This window comes from Oryctolagus cuniculus, chromosome 10 (genome assembly GCF_051225735.1).
Source record: "Oryctolagus cuniculus isolate XC-2025 breed Fujian yellow rabbit chromosome 10, ASM5122573v1, whole genome shotgun sequence".
In the NCBI taxonomy this organism is placed as follows: Eukaryota; Metazoa; Chordata; class Mammalia; order Lagomorpha; family Leporidae; genus Oryctolagus; species Oryctolagus cuniculus.
Genome location: NC_142876.1, coordinates 98,319,954 through 98,332,014, shown reverse-complemented (window position 1 = coordinate 98,332,014; position 12,061 = coordinate 98,319,954). Strand labels below are relative to the sequence as shown.

The 12,061-nt window shown below is 47.2% G+C and overlaps 1 protein-coding gene across 11 annotated transcripts in view; it reads right to left on the bottom strand.

Annotated features, from left to right (window-relative positions):
* The window catches only part of NEK4 (NIMA related kinase 4), a 44,306-nt gene extending 32,669 nt beyond the window's left edge, over nt 1–11,637 (bottom strand). For 2 of the 11 annotated variants that reach the window (XR_011379509.2, XR_016214785.1), the window contains exons 1-6: nt 11,307–11,597; nt 9,017–9,283; nt 6,627–6,824; nt 6,336–6,443; nt 5,132–5,286; nt 263–404 (exon numbers count right to left, since the gene is read on the bottom strand). Coding sequence is in view for 9 of the 11 variants with exons in the window: in XM_008260795.5 (XP_008259017.1) it covers nt 263–404; nt 5,132–5,286; nt 6,336–6,443; nt 6,627–6,824; nt 9,017–9,283; nt 11,307–11,399 (963 nt within the window). In the remaining 2 variants the exon portion in view is untranslated. Of the gene's footprint in view, nt 1–262; nt 405–5,131; nt 5,287–6,335; nt 6,444–6,626; nt 6,825–9,016; nt 9,284–11,306 lie in introns of all 11 variants that reach the window. The other 9 variants (XM_008260795.5, XM_008260796.5, XM_089306131.1 and 6 more) reach the window with 7 other exon arrangements.
* Nucleotides 11,638–12,061: the final 424 nt, after the last annotated feature.

Below are 12,061 nucleotides of genomic sequence, written 5' to 3'. Positions count from 1 at the left end.
AAATAAAAATAGTAGATAATTTTGTATAGCATGAATTTCACCTAAAAAATTCTAAGAAATTATAGCACTGATTTCATGAACAGTTTGACACTGTGGAAAGTAAACTAAATAACTCCCTTCACTACTCTTTCTTTACAACAAAATTAATTACACAACAGAATCTCTAGTACAGCAAAATCATTTCACACCAAATAATTTGCCAAGACAACTCACTATTTAAAACAGAGTTTCTAAAACATGTATCCTTTAAAAAGAAACATACCATTATACATGACTTAGAGTCCTCAGAAGAGGGCGGCTGGGAGCAGGCTACTTCATGATTTGCCTCTGAGCTTCTCAACAGCACTGCAGCCTCAGGCTTGGATTTACAGTCACCATTTTTAATGTTATTCTTGGAGGTTTTTCTTTATGAAGAAAAAGAAGTTATCATCAATACAATGAAGATTAAGCGGTTTTATGTACCTGTAGAAAATGTGTATGTACATTACACTTTCTTATAAAAATGCATCATCTGCAGAGAAGTGTTAAAAATCTATAGGGCAGGAGCCGGCGCTGTGGTGCAGCGGGTTAACGCCCTGGCCTGAAGTGCCAGCATCCCATATGGGCACCGGTTTGAGAACCGGCTGTTCCACTTCCTGTCCATCTCTCTGCTGTGGCCTGGGAAAGCAGCAGAAAATGGCCCAAGTCCTTGGGCTCCTGCACCCGCGTGGGAGAGCCAGAGGAAGCTCCTGGCTCTGGATCAGCGCAGCTCTGGCCATTGTGGCCAACTGGGGAGTGAACCATTGGATGGAGGACTCTCTCTCTCTCTCTGTGTAACTCTGACTTTCAAATAAAATACATAAATCTTTAAAAAAAAAATCTCTAGGGCAGGAGTGGTGCTGTGGTGTAGCAGGTAAAGCTGCCACATACAATGCCACCATCCCATATGGGCGCCAGTTCATCTCCCGGCTGGTCCTCTTCCAATCCAACTCTGCTATGGCCTGGGAAAGCAGTAGATGATAGCCCAAGTCCTTGGGTCCCTGCACCCACATGGAAGACCCAGAAGAAGCTCCTGGCTCTTTACTGGCACAGTTCTGGCCATTGCAGCCAATGGGGAGTGAACCAGTGGTTGGAAGACCTATCTCTCTCTCCCTGCCTCTCCTTCTCTCTCTGTGTAACTCTGACTTTCAAATAAATGCATAAATCTTTTAAAAAAAAAAATCTACAGGGCAGAGACCAGCACTATGGCATAATAGGAGGTAAAGCTGCCACCTGTAGTGCCAGCATCCCATATGTGCATTGGTTCGAGTCCTGGATCCTCTACTTTCCGATACAGCATCTCTGCTATAGCCCAGGAAAGTGGAAGATGGCCCAAGTCCTTGTGTCCCTGCAACTATGTGGGAGACCCAGAAGAAGCCCCTGGCTCCTGGCTTCGAATCGGCAAAGCACTGGCCATTGTGGCCATTTTGGAAGTGAACCAGTGAATGGAAGATTTCTCTCTCTCTGCCTTTCAAATAAATAATAAATCCTTTTTAAAAAATCCACAGGGCAAGAAGGGCATAGCAAAGGTGGTTGAGATGCAGGCTGGAACACCCACATCCCAGACTGGAATGTCTGGGTTTGAGTCACAGCTTGGCTTTAGATTCCAGCTTCGTGCTAGTGCACACCCTGAGAGGCAGCAGGTGATGGTTCAAGTACTTAGGTCCCTGCCATCCTCATGAAAAACCCAGATTGACTTCTGGGTTCCTGACTCTGGCTTGGCCAAGCCCCAGCTGTTGTAGGCACTGGGGTAGTGAACCAGTGCGCAGGAGTTCTGTCTACGTTTGTGTCTCTCTACCTTGCAAATAAGTAAAAATAAATAAACAAACATATTTTTAAAAAAAATCAATGGGGCATTCTACAAAATGCCTGGCTAACAGTCTTCAAAATAACATCAAATACAAAGGACATGAGAAATTATCACAGACTTAGGAGCAGTGAGAACGCAGTGTAACATGGTGTCCTGGTGGGATCCTGGAGCAGAAAAAGACATCAACGGGAAAACTAACGAAAGCCAATACAGTCTGGAATTGATTCAACGGTAACACGCCAGTGTTGGTTGGTTTCTTAAGTTTTGACAAGCATACCATGATAATGTAAGAAGTTAATGACAGGCCGGCGCCATAGCTCAATAGGCTAAACCTCCGCCTTGCGGCGCCGGCACACCGGGTTCTAGTCCCGGTCGGGGCGCCGGATTCTGTCCCGGTTGCCCCTCTTCCAGGCCAGCTCTCTGCTATGGCCCGGAAGTGCAGTGGAGGATGGCCCAAGTGCTTGGGCCCTGCACCCCATGGGAGACCAGGAGAAGCACCTGGCTCCTGCCTTCAGATCAGCGGGATGCGCCGGCCGCATTGGCCATTGGAGGGTGAACCAACGGCAAAAGGAAGACCTTTCTCTTTCTCTCTCTCTCTCTCACTGTTCACTCTGCCTGTCAAAAATTAAAAAAAAAGAAAGTTAATGACAGAAGAAATTACATGAGGGATACATAAGAACTCTACTATCTTTATGATTTTTTTTTTTACAAATACAAAACTATTCTAGAGTAAAAATCTATGAGAAGTTGCCTCACATAAGAAGTAAGAGCTTAAGTTCTATCTTCAAGATTCACATGTTTGTAGTAACAGACACTGGAAAGTAAAACTCATTGGCACATTTAGTCCTGACTTGCAGGGTACACAGGCACAGGATCTCCAGTGTTTCAGTATGCTGCTTCCAAAACCAGACTCAACTTGTGGAGAACTCAAAGGAGCACAGAGACCAGTACAGAGGGAGGACAAAGGTCTGTCTGGTTGGAAATTACGGATGTATGACCAAAAGATGGTCACTCTTTGTCGCCATGGCTTCTCTATCACAGCCTGCTCTCCTTCCAAACTGAACACGCTACAGGGCAGGGGAGGCAACCCTGCAGGCAGGACACGTGGGTCAAAGAGAGAATTTTTTTTTTTTTTTTTTTTTTTTTTTTTTGCTGCTGGAATATTTACTACCCCAAGGTATTTGCATAGATTTCAGAGATGGAAAACAGGAGATGTTCTTTATTATTATTATTTGACAGAGTTAGACAGTGAGAGAGACAGAGAGAAAGGTCTGCCTTCCATTGGTTCATCCTACAAATGGCCGCCGATCCGAAGCCAGGAGCCAGGTGCTTCTCCTGGTCTCCCATGCGGGTACAGAGACCCAAGCACTTGGGCCATCCTCCACTGCCTTCCTGGGCCACAGCAGAGAGTCGGGCTGGAAGAGGAGCAACCAGGACTAGAACTGGCACTCATATGGGATGCCGGCTCTGCAGGTGGAGGGTTAACCAAGCGAGCCATGGCACTGGCCCCAGAAAGGAATTATTTTTTCTGTTAAGAAGTTAGAGGGGCTGGTGCTGTATCGTAGCGGGTAAAGCCGCCGCCAGCAGTGCCGGCATCTCATACATGCACCGGTTCAAGACACAGCTGCTTTTCTTCCCATCCAGCTCTCTGCTATCGCCTGGGAAAGCAACACAAAATGGCCCAAATCCTTGAGCCCCTGAACCTGCATGGGAAACCCAGAAGAAGCTCCTGGCTCCTGGCTTTGGATTGGCACAGTTCCAGCCATTGAGCCAATTGGGGAGTGAACCAGAGGATGGAACACTTCTCTCTCTCTGCCTCTCCTTCTCTCTGTGTAACTCTTTCAAATCAATAAATAAATCTTTTTTTTTTTTTTAAAAAGAAGTTAGAGAATGGTGAACTTTGAATGCACTCAGAAACTTCAGCACTGTAAGTAAAGTAATAGTGGGGTTTTTTTTTTGTTTTTTTGTTTTTTGTTTTTTGTTTTTTGTTTTTTTGACAGGCAGAGTGGACAGTGAGAGAGAGAGACAGAGAGAAAGGTCTTCCTTTGCTGCTGGTTCACCCTCCAATGGCCGCTGCGGCCGGCGTGCTGCGGCTGGCACACCTTGCTGATCTGATGGCAGGAGCCAGGCACTTCTCCTGGTCTCCCATGGGGTGCAGGGCCCAAGCACTTGGGCCATCCTCCACTGCACTCCCTGGCCACAGCAGAGAGCTGGCCTGGAAGAGGGGCAACCGGGACAGAATCCGGCGCCCCGACCGGGACTAGAACCGGTGTGCCGGTGCCGCAAGGCGGAGGATTAGCCTAGTGAGCCGTGGCGCCGGCGTAATAGTGGTTTTCTAAATGGTTCTCTAGATTTAAAGCAATTAAGCAAAGTTCAACATGTGTCTGAAGGTGCCAAGAATATGCTGCACCAGAATATGCCTCCTTGGCATAAGGATTATTTCAGGCTAAAGGCACTTTTTAAAAATAGGAGGTGCAAGAAGGCTCTTTGACTCTTTCACTTCCTGTAAGCAAGAGATAAAATCCCAAAATGGAAGTGTGCTCCCTATCCTTATCAAGAATGGAAAGCTGAGACAGAAAATTCTAATTACTTTTTTTAAATTCTGCACACTAGACCTTATTTAAATAATTCTTATCTTCCCTTAGCCTTTCCACATGGTGTACTTTTCCACAAGTGCCTCTCTTCAATCTAGTGTAGAAGCACGGCCGCTAGGGCAGGTGTCGTGGTACTGAGGGTTAAGCTGCCACTGGATGCCAGCAGCCCGTATCAGAGTGCTGGTCTGCATCCCAGTTACTCTGCTTCTAATCAGCTTCCTGATCAGCTTCCTGCTAAAGCACCTGGGAAGGCAGTCAATGAAGGCCCAAGTACTTGGGTCCTGACCACACATGGAGACCCACATGGATTTCCTGGCTCCTATCTTCTATCTGGCCTACCCTTGGCTGTTGCAGGCATCTGGCCAATGAACCAATGGATAGAAGATGTATCTCTCTCTCTCTGCTAAATAAATGTTTAAGGTACTTACACTTTGCTACTTTCTGTGTCCTCACTTCCTCAAGAGGTCTCCTGTGTCTCCTAAAACCCACAGTAAATAAATGTATATGCTGTTTCTCCAGGGAATTTGTCTTATGTCAGTTTCTCAGGCCCAGCCAAGAAACCTAAAAGTGTAGAATTTTCCTCCTCTATGTATTCTAATCATGCAATTTTACTTTGTGTTTAAAAGAAACTCATCATTAATTATTGGATATCAAAATTACAGAAGCGTCTGTCTGTCTCCCCCAGCTATTTGCCAGGAAAGTGTCTTACGCCTTTGTGGCCTCCAAAAACAAGGAGATTTGGCGCTTTATATACGGCTGCCGCAGGATGCTCCTCACAGAGGGTCTCTCATCGGGCCTTTTGCTCAACATTGTTCTTATCAGTTCTGCCAGCTCCGGGCTATAATCTTTTGGCATTGGTGGTAGCTACAAAGAAAAGTAATACTGCAGTTATGACTAATGACTTTACAAAACAAAGTTAAAGACAATAGTCATATATCCACATAACCAAAAAATACCCAGCATACTTGTGTACAGGAAGTACACTGATATCCTGGTGGTAAAAAAAAAAAAAAAAAAAAAAAGATGGAAGACTGCAAAAGCAAAAGCATTTTAAGATTTATTTATTTATTTGAAAGTCAGAGTTAGTGAGAGAAAAGGGGAGACAGAGAGAAAGAGATCTTCCATTGTTGATTCACTCCTCAGATGACAGCAATGTTCTTTGCAGGCATCCACGCACCACTGAGTTTGAAGGTCCAAATACCTACTGATTTTAATATTACTGTAAGATTAATTTAATTTTTTAGAAAAATGTTTAATAAGCACATACAAAAAAGCAAAAATATGCCCATAATTTTTCTACTCAAAGAATCATAAAAGAAGTGAAATTCTGGGGCTGGCACTGTGGTGTAGCAGGTAAAGCCATGGCCTGCAGTGTCAGCATCCCACATGGGCACCAGTTTGTGTCCCGGCTGCTCCACTTCCGATCCAGCTATGGCCTGGGAAAGCAGTGGAAGATGGCCCAAGTCCTTGAGCCCTGCACCCGCATGGGAGTCCTAGAAGAAGCTCTTGGCTTTGGATTGGCCCAGTTCCAGGCTTCAGATTGCCCTAGCTCCAACCGTTGCAGCCATTTGGGGAGTGAAACAGCAGATAGAAGACCTCTCTGTCTGTCTGTAACTCTGCCTCTCAAATAAACAGAATCTTCAAAAAAAACTCTGCCTGTCAAAAAACAAACAAACAAAAAACCCTCACATGAAATGAGGGATGCTTTAAAAAAAAAAAAAAAGAAAGAAAGAAATGATCAATCCCTTCTCCTCTAGTTCTACCTTCCTTACAGGAGGAACCCACCATTCTTAACTACTCACCTAGTAGTTAACTCTACTGATGACTACTCGTCAACTAATCAAAATCAGCACTGATTTCACCACTAGCTGGTCGCAAAGCTGCATTATGGTTAGTTCAAGATTACTTTTTACCTTTCCTTCAATAATTCGATAAACTAAAGAATTCATGTCTTTCGCATTGAAAGCATGCTTCAGGGTGGCCATTTCATAGACACAGCATCCCAGAGCCCAAACATCAGACTGAAAAGAAAAAGAGTAAATGATTAAGTGTCAGAATACCATATTTAGGTTTTTACCCCCCACTTTAAAAAAAGAGACATTGTCCTCAAAAAGATTCAGATAATTGTTCTAATTATTCTGACGGGTTCTGAAATTATGAACTTTCCCAGACAAGGTGAGCCAGTGCACATAGCCCAATCCTACCTTATAGTTGTAGGGTTTGTTGGAAAATAATTCAGGGCTCATGTAGTAGGGTGTGCCGATGAGGGTGCTCGCCATGTCACAGTGGTTCTCTAACACACGGGCGATTCCTAGGTCACCCACTTTTATGATGTTTGTTCTTGTTAGGAACACGTTTTGAGTTTTCAAATCTCGATGAAGGATGTGTTTCTCATGTAAATACTAAGCAGAGAAACAAATTTTCATTACAAATAAAGATACTGATTGATTTACTGATTTCTGCATAACAGCATTGGTTATCCACCTACCAAAACATTTACAATCTCCAAATAAAATAAATAACAATTAATTAAATAACAAAGCTTTTGAATTAAAACATTAAGATCCATACATTAGTTTGCCCAGTACCTTTTAAAATTTTTCTCTAGTACAGTTTATTTTACCATTATATGGACCCAGTTGAAAAGTATGCTTGTGGGGCCGGCGCTGTGGCGCAGGTTAATCCTCCGCCTGTGGCACTGGCATCCCATTTGGGTGCTGGTTCTAAACCCGGCTGCTCCACTTCCAATCCAACTCTCTGTTGTGGCCTGGGAAAGCAGTACAAGTTGCCCTAAGTCCTTGGGGTTCGCACCTGTGTGGGAGACCCAGCAGAAGCTCCTGGCTCCTGGCTTCGGATCAACTCAGCTCCGGCCACTGCGGCCATTTGGGGAGTGAACCAGCGGATGGAAGACCTTTCTCTCTGTCTCTCCCTCTCACTGTTTGTAACTCTACCTCTCAATTAAATAAATAAAAATCTTCTAAAAAAAGTATGCTTCCAAGTGGTGGGCATTTGTCCTAGCAGTTAATCACCAGATGGGGTGCCCAGATCCCATATCAAAACGCCTAGGTTCAACTCCCAGCTGGTCCTTGGGACTCCTGGGAAGCAGCAAGTTATGGTTAAAGAACTTGGGTCTGCATGAAGACCTGGACCATATTTCTGACTCCAGGATTTGGCCTGGCCCAACTGCAGCCACTGCACATGGTCTGGGATTGAACCAGAAGATGGGAGCTCTCTCTGTCGCTGTGTATCTCAAATAAACAGATCTAAAATTTTTATTTGACACATAGATAGTGAGGGAGAGAGACATTCTTCCTTCCATTGGTTCACCCCTCAAGTGGCCGCTACGGCCGGAGCTACGCAGATCCAAAGCCAGGAGTCAGGTACTTCCTCCTGGTCTCCCACATGGGTGCAGGGTCCCAAGCACTTGGGCCATCCTCCACTGCCCTCCTGGGCCACAGCAGAGAGCTGGACTAGAAGAGGAGCAAATGGGATTAGAACCTGGTGCCCATATGGGATGCCAGCGCTGCAGGTGGAGGATTAACCAAGTGAGCCATGGCGCTGGCCCCGATTTAAAATTTTTAAAATGGATGCTGCAAATTCCCAGTGAAGGTAGGACCATTTATACAAAGTCAGATGCACATGCCTCTCAAATCTATGAAATCCTCAGCTTACTAACATTTTTAAGATTTATTTATTGAAAGGCAGCATTACAGAGAGAGAGGGAGAGAGAGAGAGAGACAGACAGAGACAGACAGAGAAGGAGGGAGAAAATCTTTCATCTGCTGGTTCACTCCCTAGATGGCTGCAATAGCCAGGGTTTGGCCAAACTGAAGCCAGGAGCTAGGACCTTTCTCTGGGTCTCCCACATGGGTAAGAGAGGCCCAAGCACCTGGGACATCTTCCGTTACTGTCCTGGGAACATTAGCAGAGAGCTGGAGCAGAAATGGAGCAGTGAGGCTCAAACAGGTACTCATACGGGAAGTTACAGTGTCACAGGCAGCAGCTTAACCTGTTGTGTCAAACACTGACCTTAACATTTTAAAAGATAAAAAGATTACTTTATTTACAGTCAGTATCTTAGAATTTAAACAACAAAGTCAATTAATTCTGGACAAGTCTGCCAGGTTCCAGAGTGGTATTTCATAAACAGTCTCACTTGCAGGTGTGTGGATATTAAAACACAAGCCTGTTTTGTATCTCTACCCACTCTGCCCCAGCAAGTTCACAATCCAAAGCCCCAAGAGTTTATGCACTGTCAGTAGCCCAGCCACCTGTCACTGTGACACAGCTGATAACAAACACAGCCATCCGTCACTCCTTGTCAATCCAGGACTCTCAAAATCGACTCTGCTATAACCTTAAATGAAGAAAAAGCAGACTTCCTCTGCGACCCACGACTTCCACGTCAGCAGCAACCACACAGCAGCATTTCCACGCCTCAGCAGGAGGGATCAGGGTCCCTTTAATTGCATTTTCCAAAACCATACTTTTTTTTCATGCATGCAGCAAACATCTAGGAGAAATTTTTTCTAGAATACACCTGCTATCTTCCTGCCACCTGGGTGCAAGCAGGATGCCCTGAGCCCGGGAGTACCTGCAGAGCCATGGCAATCTGTACGAACCACTCCACCACCTGACTCTCGGGCAGGAGCTGTCCCTTCTGCTCCTTCAGCTTCCGGTACAGGTCGCCCCCTTCGCAGAAGCCCATGACGATGTAGAGCAGACCGTCTCCGCCCTCCCAGGATTCCTTGTAGGTGACGATATTGGGGTGCTTCAGCTGAGACAGGAGCTGGGCTTCCTGCTCCGCAGCTCGGCGCTCCCGGCTGGAGGCGCGCCGCAGGTTCAGCTTTTTTATGACATACTACAAAGAAAACACACCGTGTTGCAGCTTCATACTTCCTCAGGGTTTTCATACATGCTCTCGAAAGCACCAGCGGGAGTCTCTCAGATGATCTATTTTTTGTTTTTCATGAAGCCCAAAATCGAGAAAAATATTTGCTATACTAATGATACTTTCATGGGTTAGACTTAGAGGAATATGGAGTCACAAAAAAAAAACCATCCTTTCCACCCGTACTTTGCAATTTCATTAATGGAGAAAAAATGAGCCAAAGATAACACACCACCGTGATCAATCACAAAATTTGTGTTGGAGATTCCTCATCCACCCCCCCACGAATGTACATATATACCCTCAATACACCCTCAATAGACACCTGCCAACAAAATGGATCTACGGATTACATTAGATACGCAAAGGGGCCTATGACCCAGTAAGGCTAGAAATCATCAATCCTCAACACACTAAATTATTCCCACCTAAAAAATTTAGGAAATTCACTCTAACACCTAACACTCTGTCATTGATCAGCTGAAAGGCTAGACAATTTCGTCAACAAACCTCTGCATACATGTGCTTTGTGAAATGCACACTACGGCTCAAATGCAAAGGGCTTTATTACATCAAGCCCTCCATCCTCAGGGCAAAACCCCAATCATCCTCCAATGCCTGGCAAAAAAAAAAACCTCCTGAGCCCGAGACAAGTAAGGACAGGTGTGAGGACCCTGTACGCAGGAGGAACATCGCCTCTTGGCCTTCCTGGGGTCACTTCAGTTGTTCTAACACAAATATCAACAGCGCCTTTCTGTTTCAAAACCGCCCCAGTCTGTCCAGTACATTCTATGGTCACCCTGTGAACAAACCCGGGGCTGACGGGATAAAGTGCTGTAGGTGAAGCAACGGTGCCAGCGCCAGATCTAAGTTTAACAGGTCTCTGAGGACTTGAAGAACGTGACTGACTGGAAAAGAGCCAGTCGGCGGCAGGGGCCAGTTGGGAAAGAGTGGTGGCCTGGACCGGGGTGGTATTAGTGGAGATGTGGGTGGGAGGCTGCCCTGTTGGCTCAACTAAGGTTGAACACCAATAGTGTTGGGGGCATTAGATGACTGGTGAGGGGGGCCAGTGCTGTGGTGCAGCAGGTAACGCCACCGCCTGCAGTGTCAGCATCCCACGTGGACATGGGTTCTAATCCCAGCTGCTCCACTTCCGATCCAGTTCTCTGCTGTGGCCTGGGAAAGCAATAGAAGATGGCCCAAGTCCTTGGGCCCCTGCACCTACGTGGGAGACCTGGTGGAAGCTCCCAGCTCCTGGCTTTGGATGGAGCCTGCTCCAGCTGTTGTGGGCAACTGGGGAGTGAACCAGCGGATGGAAGACCTCCCTCCCTCCCTCCCTCTCTCTCTGTAACTCTGCCTTTCAAATAAATAAATAAATAAATAATTTAAAAAAAATGACTAGTGAATGACTGGTGGTGCTGCTCGCTGAAACTGGAGCCACCGGGAAGACGATGAACTGGTCTCAGAGCCCAGCAGTCGGCAAGGGTGACAGGTGGGGCCCTTGATTCAAGCAGTAATGTTGGGTCCGAGGAACGCACGGTCCCTGTGCTCACAGAACTGTCAGGGCTTGGGGAGAGGCCTGTAGATCAGGCACACTTGTTAATACAAGGGTCCTGCAAGGAGCTCACGGAAAACAGAATTAAAGATACGTTTATTTGGTACCTAAAAATGCTGAAATCTATGCGTAGTTTTCTCATAATATGCATTTTTTCCATGAACTTTTTGCAGACCCTCTTCTTATGCAAGGGTTTCAGTTCTATTGCACCAAACTAAACTTACGATCCCAAGTCCATGAACTTTTCGAAATACGTGGAGGAAATTTGGGGCGCTTGTTACCGGGGGCCTGGCCCTGTCGGGGCTGTCTGGGACGAGTTCCCTCAGCAAGTATCATCGAGACGCGTGTGTCCACACCAGCGCGGGCCCATCCTCTGGACGGCGCCCTCAGGGCCCCCCGGCCCGCCCGCCGACCCCTCGGGGTCCCGACCCAGCCGACCTGCCTGCCGTCCCGCCGGTGTTTCACGAGCGTCACTTCCCCGTAGCTGCCTCTGCCCACGACCCGCACGTAGCAGTAGGCGGCCAGGGGCATGTTCCCGGCGCGGGCCCACGGTCGGGATGCCACCGCAGCGACGCGCAGGGCAGCGGGCGGCGGCGGGGGCGGCCGCTCATGCCCGGGAGGCGGCGGTGGGGGCGGCTGTTAGAGCAGCAGGGCCGAAACCGGAGCGCCAAGGCCCGGCCCACCGCGACGCCGCTGCCATAGCGATCCGGGGCAGCCCCGCGCATGCTCCGGCGTCCCCCGAGGATCAGCCATAGAGCCGACGCCAGGTGCGGCCAGAGAGGTTCCGCCGCCTCGGGAGGACCAGCCATAGAGTCGAAGCGCCAGATGGCCAGAGCGACTCCCGTAGCGCCGGAGCGCGCGCACCGCAGTGCCACGCTTCGTGGGGCGATTGCTGTAAAGTCGGCCGCGCTTCCGTTATTGCGCACTTACTGGTTCTAAGCCAGAGCTTTGAAAGCGGTGTTTATTCGTTCCATGAACAGTTATGGGCCGCTCAACATAGCCTTCGCATTCTAGCAAGAGGGTGACAGGCCGGAGACTGTCCCAGCAACGTTTGCTAGTGCACTTTGCCGCAGACCTAACAATGTTTCTTTGCTTACAGCAGTTTTTGATTCGTTTCAGAGTACCTGTTTACGTATCTTGGCCTTTAAGGAGTTCACAAACTATTGTAATATCTAAGGGTTTTGTTTTTCCCG